The 20,745-nt window shown below is 63.4% G+C and overlaps 2 protein-coding genes across 16 annotated transcripts in view; both read left to right on the top strand.

The window, feature by feature from the left end:
* Positions 1-87: 87 nt before the first annotated feature.
* On the top strand, positions 88-5,771 carry COX19 (cytochrome c oxidase assembly factor COX19). Its single transcript, XM_085016302.1, has 3 exons — positions 88-188; positions 929-1,044; positions 4,127-5,771. The coding sequence occupies exons 1-3, from the start codon at positions 107-109 to the stop codon at positions 4,196-4,198; spliced, it is 270 nt and encodes an 89-aa protein (XP_084872428.1). The 5' UTR covers positions 88-106; the 3' UTR covers positions 4,199-5,771.
* The window catches only part of ADAP1 (ArfGAP with dual PH domains 1), an 81,589-nt gene continuing 65,806 nt past the window's right edge, over positions 4,963-20,745 (top strand). For 7 of the 15 annotated variants that reach the window (XM_085015879.1, XM_085015876.1, XM_085015878.1 and 4 more), the window contains exon 1: positions 20,527-20,713. In XM_085015879.1, coding sequence (XP_084872005.1) covers positions 20,542-20,713 — 172 coding nt within the window. In that variant the 5' untranslated portion in view covers positions 20,527-20,541. 15 annotated transcript variants of the gene reach the window in all.

Genomic DNA, 20,745 nt, shown 5'->3' with positions numbered 1-20,745 from the left:
TCTAGCCGCTCGACGTGCTCGGCGCTCCTGCGGGGCCTGCTCGGCGCTCGGCCGGCCGCCCTCCGTAGGGCGTGCGTCGCGCTGGGAGACTCTAGGCGCTGCCATCATGTCGACGGCCATGAACTTTGGGTCCAAGAGCTTCCAGCCGCGGCCCCCGGACAAGGGCAGCTTCCCGCTGGATCACTTTGGTGAGCGCCGGCTGTCGGGGCTCCCAGGCCGGACCCGCGCGGCCCTGGACCGGCCCGGTGGAGCCGCGCGGCCGGGGCGGCGCTGGCGTCGGGGCCGCGGACGCTCGGCTCGGCTCCGCCGGGTCCCGGCTGCGCCCTCCGGCCGGGGAAGGGGGCGCGGAGTCCCGGCCTCCGGTGCTCTGGGGCCGACGTTGCGTCAGTAAAATGTTTTAAGCGTGTGAAGCTCGCAGGGCGTTAAACTGTCTTGTGCAGAACTGAAAAACCGTCCCGGTCGCCGCACGTTTGGGGCCGGCATTGCGGAGTTTTGACTCACCCTGGGGGAAAGCCTCCGTGGAAACTTAAGGCTTCGAAAATTGGCTTATCGGTGGCTTTTTGTTGGCCACCGTTTTACAGTGAACTAGTCTAAACACACGGCAAAGTCGAAAGAATCCTGCGGGGAGCTCCCCAGCGTCCGCTCCCCGCGTGCTCGCTCCCATTTTCCTGTCCTTGATTCTCCACGGGGCACCTTCTCCGTGGTCGCTTTCAGCGTATTTCTGGAGGCAGCCAGTTTTGTTCTGTTCTGTTTTGTTTTGTTTTGTTTTGTGTGGCCGCGCCCGCGGCACGTGACCCACGCCACAGCAGCGACCGGGAACCGGTGCAGCGACAACGCCACCACCTGGGAACTCCGTGAAGGCAACCGCTGGGCGAGCAGGTCATGTTTTCACTTTAAACCCAAAACATTTTTCCTTTTTTTTCTCTAGGTGAATGTAAAAGCTTTAAGGAGAAGTTCATGAAGTGTCTCCGTGACAATAACTTTGAAAATGCTTTGTGCAGAAATGAATCAAAAGAATATTTAGAATGCAGGATGGAGAGGCAAGTACATGCGAGCAATTACTGGTAACTTCTCTCCCTGAGCAATTGTTTGTAACTTCTCCCCCTTCCCAGGTCTCCTGCCCCGACGTTTCGCCCTGGAGGTGCTTGGGGTGGGCCTCACTCGAGCCTTGATTGGCTTGTGTTTCAGACCTGTAGAGCTGCTGGCCTCTGAAACTGAGGCTTGTCAGATTAAAGCTACTCAGAGTTGTTTAGCAATCGTGGGAACCTTTTCTCCAGGGATAGCTTTGGGCGTGATTGCATTCCTCAGAGTATTTCCTTCCAAATTTGGGCGCTGCTGACATGCCACCCAGGGCTCAGAATCATACATCGTAAAAGTGCTGACTGAGTCAGAAGATTTAAGGTTGTGGGTGCACTGCTTGTTGCTTTCACATTCTCAGACTCTGAAAATATGTGTTCTGCTGTTTCGTTCCACGCAGGCTCAGAGCTGTTAGCAGGATGACAGGGAGGACAGTGGCCGTGTAAGAAATGAGGAAAGATGAATGCGTCCTCCTGTCTTAACCAGAATTCACCAGAGCACAGCTTTAAGCAAAAAAAGAGAAAAAAATGTGACGAACTGATCCGTGGAGATTTTACTTAAAATGAGAATGATCGTAAACCTTAATGGGAAAAGCATGTAATCTATAACTACGTTTCTGGGGTGGGAATTCTTTTTTTTTTTTTTTTTTTTGTCTTTTTTCTATGGCCGCACTCACGGCATATGGAGGTTCCCAGGCTAGGGGGTCTAATCGGAGCTGTAGCCACCGCCCTGCACAACAGCCACGTGGGATCCGAGCCAAGTCTGCGACCTACACCACAGCTCATGGCAGCGCCGGATCCCTGACCCACGGAGCGAGGCCAGGGATCGAACCCGCAACCTCATGGTTCCTAGTGGGAGTCTCTAACCACTGTGCCACGACGGGAACTCCACGGGGTGGGAAGTCTTATTTCTGCCTTTTGAGCCCTTCATTAGCTCGCTAAGGAGTCCAGTCGTGAGAAGCCTTGTCTGAAGGCAGGTTGACGTAAATCCGTCCACTCCGAGCCCTGTTTCATTTTCCCGGAGTGAACTCACGCTCCGCTCCGGGCAGGACCTGCTGTGGTTTTCAGGCCGCAGGTGTGTTGAAGGCTGGCTGTGGACGTTTGGGACTTCGAGGCTGATGGACCTTCTGGGCGCAGGGCCCTCAAGTGACCCCCTTGTCGTGCCTTCTGAGCTGCTCAGGCTCCTGGGGGTGAGGCTTGACGAAAGGCCTGCAGGCGGCTCCTGCCGTCTTTAAGGAGCACATGAACGCCTAGCAGTCACTGTCTTTCAGTGGCCCAGCGAGTTTCCTCTCGGTGCTGCTGTGCCCTGGCGATCCTTTGCAGCTGGTGTCTGCCCCCGTGAGGGTCTGAGCTGTGTCCCTGGAGCTCGGGGCAGTTGTCTCTGGGCCAGCACAGCGCCTTCCGCTCCCTCCTGAGGCCGCTCTGGAGGGTTTGGCTGGTCTGGCGCCCAGAGCTGCCCCTGGCTGTCCTGACAAGGGCTTTCAGGCAGGACCAGCCAGAGGGCCTCTTTTTCCCTCGTTTGCCCCGGGAGGGAGCCTGTCAGGGCTCAGCACGGCTTCGCTGGAGCAGCCTTCTGGGGCTGCTGAGGACGGCAGGAGACGGGGACGCAGCCGGCGGCTCGGCGGCTTCCACAGTTCAAGGTGGCCTCAGGACCGCTCGGGCGACGTCTGGCTGGCTGGCCGGCTTGTGTGTTTCTGCCGCGGTCGTTTATTTCGACTGGAGACTTTCAGTTTGTTTTTAACAAAAACGTTCCAGGCCAGGGGTGGCCTGACCCCTGGTAGCGTCAGCCAGGTTCAGTGTCAGGATCTGGGGCTTTGCTCCTCCACACCTGCGTTCCCCCCGGGGTCGGTGTTTTTTTTACTGTTTTTGGCCGCCCCGAGGTGTATGTAGATCCCCAGCCCGGGATCAGCGCCGAGTCTCGGCTGTGGCAACACTGGGTCCTTTAACCACTGTGCTGAGTGGGATCAGACCTGCATCCCGGCGGTGCAGATGCTGCCCATCCCGCTGCGCCACAGCGGGAACTCCTCCATCCCCCTTTCTTTGTCTTTTTAGGGCCCCACTTGTGGCACATGGAGGTTCCCGGGCTAGGGGTCGAGTTGGAACTGTAACCACTGGCCTGCGCCACAGCCACAGCAGCACGGGATCCGAGCCGCATCTGTGACCTACACCGCTGCTCACGACAGTGCTGGATACTTAACCCACTGAACGGGGCCAGGGATCAAACCTGTGTCCTCATGTGTGTTAGATTTATTTCCACTGAGCCACGGTGGGAACTCCTCCACACGCTTCTTTATTTATTTATGTAGTATTTTGGCTCACAGTGACTTTGTATTTTTCTAAATTTTGGCAGCATTTTTTATTACTCAGTTGCACGTGTCGTTGTCCAGCGATCGTCGCAACCCAGGTTTACCGCGTGTCCATCCCAAACCCCAGCCCATCCCCTCCCCACCCTGTCTCCTTTGGAACCATCGGTGTTTCAAAGCCTGTGAGTCAGCACCTGTTCTGCCACGAAGTCCATTGTGTCCTTTTATCGGATTGCACACGTCAGTGCCGGCAGTGGATGCTGGTGTCTCACTGTCGGCCTGACCTCGCTCAGCAGGGTCGTTTCTGGGTCCATCCACGTTGCTGCAGATGCCAGTATTTCCTCCCTTTTAATGGCTGAGTAGTATTCCATTGTGTATACGGAGCCTGTCTTCTTTATCTGCCTCTCTGTCGAGGGGCATTTAGGTTATTTCCATGTTGCAGTGAACACCCCACACCCTTTTTTAAAAACCTCTTTTCTGGGGTTGGGGCAGGGGGTTCTCGCATCCTGCGGGGACCCCACTGTGCATGTGCCCTCCATCAGCAGCCACCCCAGGCCCAGAGGGGCATTGGCCGGGGAGAGGAGGCCTGGCATGTGGCTGTGAGGCTGGGGTCCTCTCGGTCCCGTGGGGGTGCAGCACTGCTCCCAGGACGGAGTGGCCGGGTGACTCGGTGGCAGGACATGGGCTGGCGTCGCCCCCACCCCAGACACACCCACTCTGACGGCTCTCACTTTCCCTTCCAGGCAGCTGATGGCACAGGAGCCCCTGGAAAAACTGGGCTTTGGAGATTTGAAGGACGGAAAGTCTGACCGAGACTGAACCTGGTGAAAGGCCGCACAGCTGTGGGGGGTCCGGACGACCCCGCCCCCGGCGGCTGGCGTGTTGGTACCACGGCTCGGGGTGGGGGGGCTCTGGGGGCGCCCGCCAGATGCCGCTGGAAGTCAGAACGGACGCCCCTCCCCGAGGACGCAGCTCGTGGCCGGGCAGGGGCTGGTCTTCGACGCTCCCGAGGATGTCGGAAACCCGTCGCCCCGCCACAGCCCTGCCGACCCCGCGGCGTTGGGTGCGTCTGAAGTCGCGGGTGTGACGGGCTCCCGCGGAGGTGGCTGCCATGTGGCGTGCGCCCAGCGACTGGTCAGCTCGGGCTCCTGGGGACGCTGGTTCGCATCGCGGTCTCGGCGCGTTTTGTGTGTGACGTGCGAAAGGGTCGCAGTGTCGTCGTTGGGCACATGGGTCGTCGGGAAGTCGTCCCCCAGCACTCGGGTTCCTCTTCGTATCTTGGACGCAGACACAAGTGCCCCTCACCTCCTTTTTTTAACAAGAACAGAGGACGAGCCCAGAAGTGGGAAATGGGCTTTTGACGTATCTGACGTCTCGATTTTTTTTTTATGGTGACGCCTGGCACCGAGTATCTGTCTGATCAAGGCTCGTTTTCTGGTTCATATCAGACCGTGTTTGTAAAACTAGATGTTGGGTTGGTTCCAAGAACGCATTTGCTGTCGCTGAGAGACAGAATGTCTCCGTGGGTCAGTCGTTTTGCACATGTGGCCTCCCAGGCCTTTGAGGACGCTCGTGAGCCCCCGGCCGGCGCTGCAGCAGCCCGTGCCCACTGCCCGCTGCCCGGAGCGCCGTCAGAACAGACGTCACAGGTGTGCAGACCTGCAGCGAGTGTCTGGGGTGACGCCGCGTGGGCTCAGAACCACAGCAGGGCGCCGTGCCCGAGGGTGAGGCCTGTTTGCCTGGACGAGGCCAGTGGGAGGTGGTGGTGGGAGGATCCAGGTCGTCCCCGCTGGGACAGGGGCCGGCCATGGCTGGTGGGGACAGCCAGCCCGAGCTCCGCTTCTGCCTGGTGACCAGGCTGGGCTCTGGGAAGCGCTGCTCCTTGGCTGCGTCCAGGCGCTGTCCGCGTCCTTCGGTGGAGGCCGTACGGGGTCACGCCCTCCCCGACAGTCCTGGTCCCATTTCCGGGGGCGGAGGGGGCCCCTCACCTAGCACCGCTGCCCCGTTGGTGGTTCAGCGCCAAGCACTCCGTCTGTCACTCCTCAGCCGTCCTCTGCCTCACGCTTCCAATTGTGCTGCACGTTTTTTCCGTATTTTTAGTTAGTTTATGAAAAGTCTTGGTTTTTGGTTAACTGAATCACGAACATATTTTGTATTTTCTTTTCATTTTTTTTTAGGGCTGCACCCATGGCATCTGGAGGTTCCCAGGCTAGGGGTCCAGTGGGAGCTGTAGCTGCCGGCCTACACCACAGCCACAACAATGCCAGATCCTCAGCGCACTGAGCAAGGCCAGGGATCGAACCTGCAACCTCAGGGTTACTAGTTGGATTTGTCTCCGCTGTGCGACAGTGGGAACTCTGAAAATATATTGTATTTTCCGACATGTTGCACACGCACAGCGTTCGTTGTTTGTAATTACAAAGCATCAACAGACCTAAACGCCCGCCCTCATCCCCTGAGCTGCTTGGAGACGGCGCCCTGAGCATCTGGAGTGGGCGCGTCAGGCCCAGAGAGCATGGCAGTGGGGGTGGGGGCTGGACTAGGGAGACCCTTGCATGCTGGAGCCAAAGAAACCGGGAGGGCAAAGCGGATGCTATGACGGTCAGCACAGGGCAGGGTGGGGACGGGGGTGTCACCTCTCTGTGCCTCTGGGTGCCGTCGACTCATGAGCGGACCGGCTGTGGGACAGCAGCAGTGACAGCCCTGTTGCCCAGGCAGGCCCTGCCCACCTGGAGGGGCTGGCGAGATGGGGCTCGCCCAGGTAACCTTGGAAAACGGTGCTGCGACAAAAGCTGGGCACCGAGAGACAAGACTTGAAGTGCGCTTGTTTTTCACGAGGGCAGCAGTTCTGAGGCCCGAGTTCCGGGCTGGGAGAAGCTGGAGCTGTGTTGTGGGTAACGACAGCGACTGTGTGGGGTCCCGGATCCCTGACGTCTGCAAAGGCAGCGGCTGGAGAAGTGGGTGGCAGCTGTGTGTGTGTGTGTGTGTGTCTGTCTGTCTGTCTGGACGTCTCCCCGGCTGTGGGCACTGAGGGGCTAGAGGCAGCGACCCCAGCAGCACGGTGCACCCCGCGGCCGGCTCTAGGTCTGAGGCAGCCCTCTCGGGAGGAACCAGGACTCCTGGAAGAAATGGCTGAGTCCAGGCCCAAGGCCCAGAAAGCCAGGGGAGCCTCTTACGCCGGAAAGGTAGGAATTGCTGGAGTTCCCTCTGTGGCTCAGTGGTTGATGAACCTGACTAGTATCCATGAGAACATGGGTTCGATCCCTGTCCTCGCTCCGTGGGTGAAGGATCTGGCGTTGCCGTGAGCTGTGGTGAAGGTCGCAGACAAGGCTCGGATCCTGCGTTGCTGTGGCTGTGGTGTAGGCCGGCAGCTGCAGCTCCAATTCGACCCCTGGCCTGGGAACCTCCATGTGCCGCAGGTGCTGCCCTAAAAGACAAAAGACCCCCCCACCAAAAAAAATGGGATAGGGGAAGGAATGGCTGAAACATGACGGGGCTTCTTGAAGAACAGGTCTCGGAGCTCCCATTGGCACAGCATAAGTGGCGGAAACGGGGTATAGCCCACAAAATAAGCTCCTGTCCAGGAGTCCGTGCTGATGGAAGCGAGTAACTAAGCCTCGGTGCGGGAAGGGCAGCCCCTCTGGGTTCCCGCCAGCCTGGGGGCAGGAGACGCCACCTGCAAGCCCGGGAGTGTCGGTGGCCTGGGATGGGGGCATGTGCTGTGCAGCAGCTTCGCTGGTCTGGAGGCCGCCCTGCAGGCACCTGCTCAGCAGTGAGGGGTCGGCGTGGTCCCCACGGCCCTACCCCCGCCACCTGACGCCCCGAGAAGGTGCAGGGTCACTTCTGCGGTTTTCTTGGCAGGACGGCATCACCTCAGTGTAGTGAGAACACGCAGGCCAGCCGGGCCCGAGGGACAAGCTGTGACGGGAAGACGGGTGCGCCTCAGAGGCGCCTGCCGGGGCCAGGGTCCTGGGAGGCCTGAGGACCCGCAGGCCAGGTGGCGCTCAGAGGCGGTCCTCTGGGGAAGGGTGCCCACACGCCGGCCTGTCTCTCTAACCTTTTGGAAATCTGGAATTATTTCAAAATAAAGAGTTAAAAAAAATGCTTGGGGGAGTTCTGTTGTGGCACAGCGGAAATGAATCTGACTTGTATCCTGAGGCTGCAGGCTCGATCCCTGGCCTCCCTCGGTGGGTCAGGGATCCGGCATTGCTGTGAGCTGTGGTGTAGGTCACAGATGCGGCTCGGATCTGGTGTTGCTGTGGCTGTGGTGTAGGCCGGCAGCTGCAGCTCCACTTCGACCCCTAGCCTGGAACTTCCACATGGAACAAAAAAGCCCTGAAAAGACCAAAAATAAGAAAAATTGGGGAGTTCCCATTGTGGCACAGTGGAAACTAATCCGACTAGTCCATGAGGACGCAGTTTGATCCCTGGCCTCGCTCAGTGGGTTAAGGGCTCGGATCTGGCACTGCTGTGGCTGTGGTGTAGGTTGCAGGCAGGGCTCGGATCTGGTGTGCCTGTGGCTGTGGTGTAGTCCTGCAGCTGCAGCTCTGATTCAGCCCCTTGCCTGGAAAGTTCCATGTGCCTCTGGTGCGACCCTAAAAAGCAAAAAAAAAGAAAAAAGAAATTTTGTACTGATGTCTTTGTAGTTGAACTTTCTGTGTACGTGACTGGGTAGCTTTCCACGCTGGAAGACATTTATGAATCTTGAGCAGAGGGCGTGCAGACGTGGTCTCAGAGTCAGGGGCCACCGAGGAGTCAGAAGCCAGCCCTTGTGGACAGTCGGGCTCCTGCAAGGGAGCAGCACCGCCGTGACCTCCTGGGTCCCAGCTGCTAAAAACATGAGGCTTAGGGTCCAGACGTCCTGTCTGCTCTTGCCAAGGCTCCCGCCAGCTATTCTTGGTCGTCTATTGCGTGTCATGTGAGAATGTGTTTTGTTTCTCATACGTACTTGTCACAGCGAGCCAGTGACATTGTCAGCAGGTGCCCAGAGACAGCTTCCAGAATGTTTTGCAAGTGTCTTCAGGCGGGAGGGGGGTTGGAGCGGTCTGGCCGCGTGGTCAGACCTGGGCCCACGACCACCTTCTGGAAGCCTGGGGAGCACGGGGCACGGGCCTCCTCTCTGCTGCTGTGCCCCCGCCTTTGGCAGGGGGGGCGTCTGCTCGTCTAGCAATGCCGTGAGGTCCCACAGCCGAGGAGAGCCCGGCGGTTGGGACGCGTTTCCAACATGGGTTTAGGAAGGCAGTGTGCAAAACAAGTCAGGGCAGTTCCCCTCGTAGCGCAGTGGTTAACGAATCCGACTAGGAACCATGAGGTTGCTGGTTCGATCCCTGGCCTTGCTCCATGGGTTATGGACCTGGCGTTGCCGTGAGCTGTGGTGTAGTAGTTCGCAGACGCGGCTTGGATCCTAGGTTGCTGTGGCTGTGGTGTAGGCTGGTGGCTACAGCTCTGATTAGACCCCTAGCCTGGGAACCTCCACATGGGTGCGGCCCTAGAAAAGACAAAAAAAAACAGCAAAAGCAGGTCAGGGAGTTCCTCGCTCAGAGGTCACTGCAGATTCCAGCCTGAACAACGCATTCATGCTGCAGCCTGGAGGCCGCAGAGGGCCTGGCCCCCCCCGGAAGTGCAGGGGGTCCTCTGCCGTCTCCCCGCTAGAGGGGCCCTGGCTCAACGTCTTCCCTCTTCCTCACCCTGGTCCCCCCGCCCCCCATGACCCAGGATCACCTCCCAATTCAAGGTCCATAACGGCCCCTGAAGAGTCGCCTTTGCCACGTGGGGCTGCAGGTTCCCGGGCACGGGGGGTGCCGTGGCACCGGGCCCGCTGCCCTGCCGACAGCACCACCTCTCTGTGAGCTGGGAGACACGGGCCCAGCCCCGGGTCCCTGACGGGCTGCACGGGAGTTGTCTGTGTGTTAACTAACGTCCACACCACCCCAGCCAGGGGCGTGTTTTCTCAGGACTGCGTTTAAATCTCTTTTTCCGAATCTTTGGCTCTGGCTTTGCTCCTTTTTGCTGGCAGACGCCGGAGAATGACTGCTTGATACCCAGGGTCAAAAAGTCCCAGCCAGCTTGGCCGTGGGACGCGGTCCCCGATCTCGTCGGGTGTCTGATGCCCCCTGATTCTATGCCGGTGGCGAGGGGGGGGTTTGAATCCTGAACAGTGGATGTTGAGGAAGCTTGTCCTGGTTTCCTTCTCCGGGTCTTCTTTGTGACTGTGTCGTAACAATCATATCCTTTCTGTGGAGGCAACAAAATCATCAGTCTGAAAAAGCCCTTTGTGTTGACTTGAAATTGTGTGTCATCTATAAATTGCATGCCTGTGGCTGTAGCTTTCTGTGGCCTGTAAACACGGCCCAGCTCCGCTCTCCTGGCAGGACAGGGATGCGCGTGTGTGGGAGGCGATGTGGCCCCCGGCCCGGCCCGCCCAGCACGGACTGGTCGTCGGCTCTGAGGGAGGGGCCGGGCGGGGTCCCCCTTATCACGTCTTCCCGTGGTGCTGCTTTTTCTGGGGGAAGGGGCTCCTGTCTCTGGCATCTGGTGCCTGAGATTGGGGTCTCTTCGTGCAGTTAGATGTTTGTGGAGGAGAAGGTGGAGGTTTCACGGTCCCCAGAGGCATGAAGGACCGTCCTGTGAATCTGCGGAGCAGGCGACTCCGTCCCGACACGTCACGAGTCTCTCCAGGAGGAACGGGACCGATCTCGCAGCTGTGGAGTGAGGGCAGGCGCTACTGGGAGGGATCCCCATCTGGAGAGGCCTGGCGCTCAGACGCGGAGGTGGGGACCCCCGGACAGCATCCCGCGGCTGGCTTGGAGGAGGGTTGGCGTCCAGGAGGAGCAGAGCCAGGCGTCCTGTTTTGTTTTTGTTTTTTGTCTTTTTTGCCTTTTCTAGGGCTGCTCCCGTGGCATATGGAGGTTCCCAGGCTAGGGGTCCGATCGGAGCTGCAGCCGCCAGCCTACACCACAGCCACAGCAATGCGGGATCCGAGCCGCGTCCGCGACCCACACCACAGCTCAGGGCAACGCCGGATCCCTAACCCACTGAGCAAGGCCAGGGATCGGACCTGCAACCTCATGGTTCCTAGTCGGATTCGTTAACCACTGCGCCACGACGGGAACTCCCCAGGCGTCCTGTTTATTTCCCACTGTGCCCGGGACAGTCCTGACCAGTCTGTGGGTGGCCCATGTGCCCTGAGCAGGTGGCATGTGGCCGTCCCTTTTCACAGACGATGAGACAGGCCACTGGACCTGGCTGTTTACTCCATTGAGAATGACCAGAGCGCCCCCCTGCTGGCCCTGTGCCGCCTTGGTCTGAACCACCCAGGGAGCAGGCCCTTGTCCCCTTGTCCCACAGACGAGCCCTGCCTCTCCTCTCCGGTTGGCCCGACCTGCACCCCTGCGGGCTGGCTTCTAGAACAGGCTCTTCTCCCTGGTCACTGCCTGCGCTGGCCTCCTGCAGAGCCAGGCCTGGCCCACCGCTCCCTCCATTGGCTCTGCGCACATACTCTCTGGGCCAGAGGGGAGCCCCCACCTCCTGGTACAGGGTCGGGGGTGGGTGTGGAGCCGGCAAGCTCCATGCCCGGCCGGGGGTCAGGCCCGGGGCAGCGCCACCAACAGAGCAGCCATGGTGAAACAGCTTGGACCAGGCGGGAGCGGGCTGCTCTGCTCCCACAGGGGCCTGGGGCTCGTGGTGGGTTGTCTGTGGGATTGCCACCCCCTTGAGGCGCGTCCCCAGCGTGCGGTCCTCGGCAGGGCTGGGGTGGGGCTCCAGAGCAGGGGACGGCGGGAGCCAGGCCCTGCGGTGGACGCTTACTTCGCGCGTGGTGGTGGGAGGTCAGGTGGTCCCCGGTGGGGAGGCCTGCAGGCATCTCGGCGTGGGGACAGGCCCTCCTGAAGATGTCACGTGGGAAGGTTAGGGCTGGTCCGTGGGGTGTGCTGGCTGTGTCTCCAAGTTGCAGAAGCCCCGGGGTGGGGGCGGAGGTGGGCGGGCCCAGCCGTCGCAGGAAGCCGCTGGCCTTCTCCCTCCGCGGTGGACGGACGGTGGGGGCGTGGCGCCTTGGGGGCAGGATGCGGTGGCTGGCGGCCTCTGCTGGATGCCCGTGGCTCCTTCGCACCTGAGGAGGGCCAGCTAGGGGAGGGCTGTCCCCCGGGGCAGTGTACGTGCAAGGGCCTCCACACTCCAGGAACTGAAGATAGGACAGGGGCTGCGTGTCCCTGAGTCCCGGGTCGTCCTGACACGGCAGCCAGATCGGGGGCCTTGAGAGCACAGGAGTCCCCGCTGAGGCCTGTCGGCTCCCCCTGCCCCCAGCTCCCGCGCCAACACCCCGCTCACGGCCGCGCGGGTGGGCGCAGGTGCCCGCTGGAGGCACCGCGGGCGCAGCGCCCACCCCACCGCGCTCTGCTGTGTTGTGGGGGGTTCGGAGCTTCTCGGCCACCTCCCTGGGGTGAGGCATGGGGGTCCCTCGTGTTCTGTCCTTAGACCTGTGGTCTGATCCTGGAGACCTGTGACCCCAGGTCTCCCCGCCTCAGTCTCCCTGTCTCTGGGGGCTGCCGAGGCAGAATGAAGGGCCGCCCCCCTCTGCCTCTAGGGCTGCGAACTCGGTGCCTCTGGCTTCGCGGTGGGGAGCGGATGGCACGTCTGTGTCTGCTAAGCAGGTGCGAAGCTCTGAGCTTCCCAGGCCATCTTTCCCCCGGGTTCCTCTGGGTGTCTCGGTGGGGGTGGGGCAGTGGGCGCAGGAATTGCACTGGGCGAGGTGAGGGCTTCAAAACGGGAACTGTCCCCCGCCGCACCAGGAAGCTGGTCCTCAGGGCCGGGCGCATCCCCGGGTGCGTTTCCGCAGCTTCCTTCCCGCGTCTCCGCCCTTCTGGGAGGTGCTTCGCGCCCTCGGCCTCGCTTGGTCTGAGTCTTGAGGGGGCCTTGCCCACGGCTGGCACCCGGCTCGGGTGGAGAGCTGCCCCCGGAGGTCTGGCCCATCCCCCGCTCCCCACTCCTGGGCAGCCCCGCGGGGTCCCCTCGGGGTCTCTGGCAAGGACAGGCCCGGGGAGGAGGCAGGGCAGGGCGGAGGGCTGTGGCTGCGGAGGGTTCCGGGCTGGAGCCGGCCGCCAGCCCTGGTTCCTGCTCCACTCCCGTCTTGCCCAACACCTCCCCGGAACCTTGTGGTCGCTCAGGCCTGGAGCCGCGGCCCGTCTGGGGAGGGCTCGAGGGTGCGGTCTGGTGCTGGAAGTCAGCGTCCGCGCTCCCCACGCCGCCCCCATGCTGCGTTGGGGGTCATTCAGCCTAAACCCAGGGGTCTTGGGCCAGGTGGGCGCCGGCAGGGGTGCTGGACACAGCTCGGGGTGGCGTCCTCTCCCTGGTCAGCCGGGTCCGAGCTGCTAAGGGCCCTGCATCTAGCAGGTGCTCTGGGCACACCGTCTGGGGAGGGCCGTGGAAGGAAGGGCCCAGCTGCCCAGGAAGCTGGCACAGTGTCACGGAGAGCTGGAGCCTTTGCTGAGCCGAGCCTGTGGCCCGCGCTGGGCTGGGCTGGGCATGGCAGGGACTTGACGCTGGCCATCTCTGGGCTCAGGAGCGCCCACCCACCTGCTCTGCAGACTCGCCTCAGAAACTGAGACGGCTGCCGGGGGCGGGGGCTCTCGTGACCGCTGCGGACAGGGTCATCGCCGGGCCCCACCCAGGCTCTGCTTCCTACTCTCAGCATGGGTCCTCTGCCTGCCAGCACCCCCATCCGCCCTGCGGCCTCCGCCTCCCCCTCCCCTCCCCTCCCCTCCCCTCCCCTTCAGGACCTTCTCTGCCTCCTGCACCACCCTCCTCTGCCCAGGCTGTGGGTGCCTGTGCCCAGCTGGGCCCCAGCCCCCGCTCAGGCAGTCCGCCTGCCCTGGACTCTGTCTCCAGCCCTCAGGGGGCCTCTCCTTGGATCTTGCACGCTTCCCTCGGGCTATGAGCCTGAGTCCCAGGGGGTTCCTGTCCCCCGAGTGTGTTCCCCACACCCAGACAAGCACAGGTGTCTCCCTCGACCCCCCCCCCAGTGACACAGTGGTCACTCTCCTCACTCCCCAGCCCCCTCACCTCAGGGCCCAGACCCCCAGGGTCAGGCCAGGACCCCGGTCTCCGACCTCCAGCTCCTCCCCACAGCCCGGGACCCTGTGCCATGGGTGGTCATGCCTTCCTCGACCAGCCCAGCCCCGCTCTGGTCTGAGCGCAGGGCTGCCCCCCCCCCCAACTCCCCGCCGTCTAGAGCAGGTGACTGCCCCTTGTGCTTTCCCTCCTCCCAGGCCGCCCCCCCCCCCAGCCAGGGTGTGCACACAGTAGGTGCTCAGTGAGTGTCTCTGGAACAGTTCAGTAGGGACGGTGGCAGGGACGGCTTCTCCCTCAGCCCCGGTCCCTGGTCGGCCTCGAGAGGGGGGAAGGAGTGAGTCCTGGAGATGCCGTGGCAGGTGCCACCCCAGGGGTCGGGGGTCCTGGACGGAGGGGCTGTGAGCCAGGGTCATGTGAGGGGGCCTGGGGTCGTGAGGAGGCACCTCTTGGGTTTCCTTTGGCATCAGGGGAAGATCATAGACTGGGCGTGGGGTCTCCGAGGCCGCTGGACGCCCCCCCCCCCCGCCCCTGTGCCATTGTTTCAGCCCTAGATTGATCCAGACAGCTGAATCCCTTCCCTCGCGGCTCTGTGGGGGCGGCCGAGGCCCCAGCCCCCTGGGTCCCCGTGTCCCAGGCTCGGGCAAGCGGCGGACAGAAGCCGACGATGCCTGAGGAGGCCGGGTACCCTGCCGCCAGTGCTCTGGGTCTCCTGGCTCGGCCGTGCGAAAGCGGCCAAGAGCACATCAGACCGAACCCAGCGCCGCAGAGCCCGTGGACTGAAGCCACACGTCCAAGGTCAGCCCGGCCCGGCTCTCCCGGAGGTCCTGAGGGAGCAGCTTCCAGGCCTCTCCCCTCGCATGGGGGCCCTTGGGGTTCCTCGGCTTGTGGACGTCTCGCCCTGTCTCCACCCGCTTCATCACATGCCCTCTCGCTGTGTCCACCTCTCCCTTTTATGAGGACACCAGCGCGGCCTCGGGCGCTCTGGTCTTACCTGCTTGTGTGCAGAGTCTGGGAAGGCCACACTCGCAGGGGTGAGGCTTGGGACTCCGGCCGCATCGATCGCTACTGTGAGCCAGCAACCTCCTGGCGTGGTTCCCCTCCCCCAGGGCAAGCTCTCCTCCTGCTGCCCCCAGCCCCCCTTCACCTCCACCTGTCACCTGGGCTGTAGTGCCTGTGTCCTGGGCCCCCCGGGAAGCCCGGGCCTTCTTCATATTGAGGGACTCAGATGACAAGGCCTGCGTTTCAGGCCCTCCCTGGCCATCTCATGCCCTGCCAGAGAGCCAGCCAGGACTGCCACTCTCACGCCACAAGCTGCTCTTGCGCACGGAGGGCACAGAGGGACAAGAAAGTCTCCTGGTGGGGCTGATTCCGTGTCTTAGTTTCCTGGTAGAATGTCGCCTCGTCGGTAAACAGAAGGGAACATGCGGAGAGGCAGTTGCCTTTTGTCTTTTCACGGGGGTGTTGGGCCATGCAGCACCCTGGGCCTTGTCATCTGGGGGCTTAGGTTTCCTTGGGCAACATCCTGGCATCTGAGCAATCTGGGAGGGCATCAAGGAGGAGGTGGCGGTGAGCTGTGTGTCAGCAGGGATGGGTGCCTGGCAGGGTCCCTGTCGACAGGCCTTGGAAAGTGGCCGCTCTGTCCAGAGAGGCTGAGTGTCAGGCTGAGGGCAGGTCCCATCCCCTTTGGGGACCTGGGCCTGGGCCTGACCTTTGGAGGCCCCTGTCCATCTTGTTCCTTCCTGGGCAGAGCCTACCCCGAGTGCTGCCCTGGAGGCTAGGGCAGGGGTCTTGTCTTGCAGCTGCAGGCTCAGTTGTCCGTGGACCTGCTACGTGTGGACGCCCCAACTGGGGGGATGCTGAGTGATTGGGATCGGGGGTCTCTCTTGCAGACAGCTGGCCAGGGGATGGGAGGGCAGAGGGCTGGGTTTACTGGCAGGTGGGCCACCTGTGCAGACCCCTCACCAGCCCCAGGGATCCTGGGCCGGCCCTGTTTAGGTCTGGCCCACCCTGGGCTCTGGGTCACCTTCTGAATTTTGTGAATCCTGTGCCCCAACCCCAGGCCTGGCCATGGCCCATGGGGCCCAGCTGGGACCCCCAGGCTGGCATGATGCCACCCTGGGAGCCCGGGGTGGGGGGTTTGCTGCAGATCTTGGTCCTGCCCTTCTCTCGCAAGAGCCCGTTTCCGGAGTTCCCGTCGCGGCTCAGTGGAAACAAATCTGACGAGTATCCGTGCAGGTGTGGGCTCCATCCCTGGCCCCACTCAGTGGGTTAAGGATCTGGTGTTGCTGTGAGCTGTGGTGTAGATCCCAGACGCGGCTCGGATCCGGCGTGGCTGTGGCTGTGGCTGTGGTGTAGGTCCCAGACGCGGCTCGGATCCGGCGTGGCTGTGGCTGTGGCTGTGGTGTAGGTCCCAGACGCGGCTCGGATCCGGCGTGGCTGTGGCTGTGGCTGTGGTGTAGGTCCCAGACGCGGCTCGGATCCGGCGTGGCTGTGGCTGTGGCTGTGGTGTAGGTCCCAGACGCGGCTCGGATCCGGCGTGGCGTGGCTGTGGCTGTGGTGTAGGCCGGCAGCTGCAGCTCTCATTCGACCCCTGGTGTGGGAACCTCCATATGCCGCAGGTGCGGCCCTAAGAAGGAAAAGTCGGCTCCCTGGCCTGTTACAGCTTCTGGAACCCTCACTCCCTCCTGCCTCCCTGGACAGCGTCGTCACCCCCTCAGCTGGATGGAGGACAGAGAAGGCAAACAAGCCACGAGGGAACGGGGCGAGGCTGCCTGCCCCACGCCGGCCCTTACCCCAGGCCCCTCTGTGGCCTCCCTGCCTCTCTGTGGCCCTCAGCAACCCTGCCCTGCTGGGGGGCATCTCTTTGCTGTCCTGGTCCTTCCACTGGAAGCCATGTGTGGCCATGGGTGCACTTGAACTGCTCCGTGCCTCAGCTTCCCCGTCTCTCAAATGGGGATTAAGCAGGACCACACATGTGAGGGGCCAGACAGAATGCCGGGTGCGCAGAGGCCAGTCAGCAGGGGGGCTGCTGAGCTGATGGTGAGCCTGCTGAGGGGTGGATGCCGACCCTGGCACCGGGACCCAGGGAGGGAGTCCGCTGACTCTCCCCAGAGACTCCATCTGGTGAGGGAGAAGCCACAGGACTGAAAAACGCACCCTAAATGGCTCCCACATCCTGCCTCAGAGGCCCACCTGGCTCTGGAAGGGGCCAGCGCCCACACAGCCTCCACAGAGGGGCCAGTGGGCAGGGTGGGTCACCCGTTCAAACGCCCCTCCCCTTGTCCCGCCCCCAAGCCTGAGATCACCCCCAGTGCCCACCCCTCAGCCAGAGACTGGGTGACCCAGTGACTGTGCAACTTTGAGTAGAAAGCAGCCTTTTTTTTTTTTTTTTTTTTTTAAATCTTTTTAGGGCCGAACCCGTGGCATATAGAGGTTCCCAGGTTAGGAATCTAATTGGAGCTGTAGCCACTGGCCTACACCACAGCCACATCTGCGACCTACACCACAGCTCATGGCAACGCCGGATCCTCAACCCACTGAGCGAGGCCAGGGATCGACCCCGCAACCTCATGGTTCCTAGTCAGATTCGTTAACCACCGAGCCACGACGGGAACTCCTAGAAAGCAGCCTTTGAGAAAGAACAGTAGATCCACACGTATGGACTTGAAAAGTATGTAAGGCTTATTAAGCGTAAATGCACAGACCAACTGAGAACCCTGGAGGCAGATCAGAAGGAATAGGGACCCACCCGCCCAAGTCTGACAGGCCGAGGACCCTTCTGGAAGGAGGCTACCAGTTGCCTGGGGCAGGGGTGTCAAGGGGCTGTAATGTTTCCGCCTGTGTCAGTTTTGTAACAATACGGTCGCATTCATGATTTGAGAAGAGAATGGAAAGAGTTTGCAAGGCACTGGGCACAGCACCTCCAGCTTCCGCCCCTTGGGGGTCCAGGCCTCCTGACCGAGGACGGCTTGATCCAGAGCACCGAGGCCCACGCCTTGTCCTGGCGGTGCTGGACAGAGGGAGGGGGCCCTCTTTGGCCGGAGCACCCACCGCACTGGGGCTTCCCTCCCAGGGCAGCGAGGCGTGAGCCCCCGCCGGGGCGCTGGGCCTGCATCCCTACCTACAACCAGCGCTCCCCGCGAGCCCACTGGGCCTGGCGCTGCCCCTTGGGTGCACAGCAGGTATGTGGGCGCTGTTCGGGCCCAAAGGACCGAGGAGGGTCCCACCCAGGCCTGTGGTTATTTGGTTCCCTCAAGCCCCCAGCACTGTGTGTGGCTGGTGGCGTCGCGCCAGGGCAGGTGGGCCGCTGCGCTGGGCCAAGGTGGGCGGCGGGCAGACCTCCCCAGGCGAGGTCCCGGGCGCGCCGGCCGGGGCTGGGGCTGGGGCTGGGGCCGGCGCGGGAGGAGGTCGCCCGCCCGCCCGCGCCGCTGGGGGCCGCCCGCGGGCCGCGCCGGCCAGAGCGCGCCGTGCGCCCCGGGCCCCGCGCCGGCACACGCTCGGCTGCCGCGGCGGCGACGAGAGCGACGGCGGTGGAGCCGGGCCGGACGGCAGGAATGCGGAACCGGCGCGCGAGCTGAGCTGCCCAGGATGGCGCAGGGGCGGCGGCGGCGGCGGGCGGCCTGCGCGGGGCCCTAGCGCGGCGGGGCGGACGCTCCCGGCCCCGGCATCGCGGACGGACGGGCGGGCGGGCGGCATCGCGGCCATGGCCAAGGAGCGGCGGAGGGCCGTGCTGGAGCTGCTGCAGCGGCCGGGGAACGCGCACTGCGCCGACTGCGGCGCCCCGGGTAGGTGCGCCCAGGGTCGCTGTGGGCCCGGGTGGGTGCGGGCGGGGTAGCGGCCGGCCCGCGTGGGTGAGGGCCCGGGTGGATGCCAGCCCCGGGGCCGGGGAGGGCTGCCGCGGCGCCTGCGTGGCTGGGGGGCGCGGGCCGCGCGCAGCCCGGTCCTCTCTGGGGTGGGGCGCGGGCCAGAGGGCACCTGCGGGGGCCCGGACACCGCCTGCCCGCCGCCCCCGGCCTGCAGCTGTGTCGCCGCCTCCCCTCCCCCCGGCTGCGTGTCTCGCTGTCACCCGCGGACCGCCGCCGCCTTGCGAAACCTCGGGCTCCGCAAAGAAAGAGGAAATCGTGGCGGGCGACCGGCTGCAGGCAGAGAACGGACAAGGGACCGCGGGATTCTGTGCGTGGGTGTGGGGGGTCCACACGGCTCCCCACCACCTGGGGGTGACGTCATGCTCCCCCCCCCCCCCCGCCTGGAGCCACCCTTTTGCACGGCGCCCCGCGCAGGGGGAGGAAGCACCTGCCCCCTCCACGTGGAGCCGGTGGGCAAGGGCGTCCCTTCCCCCCACCCGGCCTCGCTGCTCCGGGGCAGGCGGCCAGTTCAGGTGGGGCCGGGAGGCAGGTGCGGCTGGAACAGGCGCTGGGCCGCCTGCATCCCATCCTCCCAGACTTTGCTCCTGGGTGGTGCCTGTTCTGGGGTGATTTCCAAGGCGCCGGAACCCAGGGTGCTTCCCTGCTTTCCTGCGGCCGCGTGTGCTGGGGTTGGCGGGAGAGGACAGGGCTTTGCTCTCAAGCCCGCACGACCCTGTTTCGGAGCTGGCAGCCCGGTGGGCCTCGCTGCGGCGGGGGTGGGGCTTAGCGGCGCACCTGCTCAAGTCCTGCGCAGGGAGGGTGTCCCCCACGCCCTGCGGGGACACACTGGGGGCTCCCAGCTGGAGCCCCTCCGAACAAGCAGCCTAACCACTAGGGAGGGGCCGACGCCCCCAGAGAGGAAACAAAGTCTTCCCGTTTGTCCGGAGACTCTGGTTTGAGATGCAGTCTCTGGACGCCCTCAGCCTAGAACCCACTTCCCGGCTCTCCTCTGCTGCCCACCCACGGGGCCGCCCCCCCCCGGGGGGGGGTCTCTGCTGGGCAGCAGTATGTAGCTGGGATGAGTGCCCCAGAGCGGAGGCGGTGACAGGCTCTTTTGGAGGCAGGCAGGCCTCCCAGGGCCCACCTCTGCTGTGCCGCGGGGCCAGGTCACCACCGTCTCTGTGCCAGCTCCTGCCAGCTGCCCCTGCCCCTGTCTCCCGGACCTCTGTGACCCGGACTTGCTCTGGAAAACAGGCCACGGCAGGGAGAGGTCCCATGAGAGAGGCCGTCTGCTTGTTCTGATCTCAGGCTTGGCCTGGGGACTGTGGGGGGGGCTGGCCCTGTCCCTCTCCTTCCTGGCCACTCTGCCCAGAAAGGGCTTCGTTGGACCCAGAGCCTCCCTGGGGGGCAGGAGGGAGGGGGGCTTCCCTGGCGAGGCACACCCTGCAGCTGCTGTGGCCACCCACCGCCTCGGCCCAGGCACAGGGGCTCTGAGGGTCGGCCCCCTGCCTTGGACCACATCTGTGCTCCTCCGCCTTGGGCCCTGACATCAGCGTCTGGCTTCATCTGTCCGGCAGCTTGAGGAGTAACGATACGCCCATTTTACAGCTAGGGAAACTGAGACCTGGAGAACTTGCAGTGTCTTCGGGGACGTGGTACCTCAAAGGCAGACCAGCCCTTCGGCTACCCTGGCCCCCGAGACCCCCATCTGATGCCCGCCCATGGTGTCGGCTTGCTGGCTGGAGTCCTGCTGACCTGTGCACGTACTTTGCCCCCGTGGGGTGCTGAGGGGCCTCCTGTCCCTGCTGTGGCTGGAGGGGGTACGGAGTACCGTCACACAGACTGGCGCGTGGCTGCTCTTCTTGACTGCAGCCCCCAGGAGAGGGACACTCGAGGGTGAGGGGTCCCTCCGGCCTCAGCTGCAGGACCCGGGGTGATCTCGGGCCCCCTAACCACCAGCTGTGGGCTTTGGGGTACATGTGGGCGGACCTGGGCTGCGGAGGGAGGCAGTCTGGGGGTGTGCAGCCATTGTCCACCCAAGGGGGCACCCGCTGTGGACACACCTAAGAGGCTCCCAGAGAGGCTTTCCTCATTGCAGGCTTGTGGAGGGGGGGGTCTCTGTCATGGGGGGGCGGAGAGGAGGGGGAAACCTCTCAGTTCCTCCGAGTCACCTGCCTAGTGGGGACATCTGACTCCCTCGAGCGTCAGGCCTGGTGCCCGGGAAGGACGTGGCTCTGGGCCGGGCTGTGGGTGATGCTTTCGTGGTGTGTCGATGCCTGTCACCTGGCCCTAGCCTGCCAGGTGAACCCACTCCTGAGCGCCCGTGGGCCCCGGGTCTGCGCGGCTGGTCCTGATAAGGCGAGCGTGCTGGCGATTTGGGTGGTTTGCAATGGCAGTGGAGGCCCTGCTGCTCTGGGACCGGACGGTGAGTGTGCGTGGCCCTGGAGCCTGTCCTGG

This window comes from Sus scrofa, chromosome 3 (assembly GCF_054392235.1).
Source record: "Sus scrofa isolate SSC_HxYL_T2T_F1_AM1 chromosome 3, Sscrofa_HxYL_maternal_Yorkshire_Landrace_v2.0, whole genome shotgun sequence".
NCBI lineage: Eukaryota > Metazoa > Chordata > Mammalia > Artiodactyla > Suidae > Sus > Sus scrofa.
Note: the sequence above shows the minus strand (reverse complement) of the source record. Positions and strands in the feature narration are given on the sequence as shown.

Excerpts from the sequence above, each read along its gene's own strand:
- COX19 (XM_085016302.1), top strand. The coding sequence starts at position 107 with ATGTCGACGGCCATGAACTTTGGGTCCAAGAGCTTCCAGCCGCGGCCC. Across the intron at positions 189-928 it reads CTTCCCGCTGGATCACTTTG|GTGAATGTAAAAGCTTTAAG; the intron begins GTGAGCGCCGGC and ends TTTTTTCTCTAG. Across the intron at positions 1,045-4,126 it reads AATGCAGGATGGAGAGGCAA|CTGATGGCACAGGAGCCCCT; the intron begins GTACATGCGAGC and ends CCTTCCAGGCAG.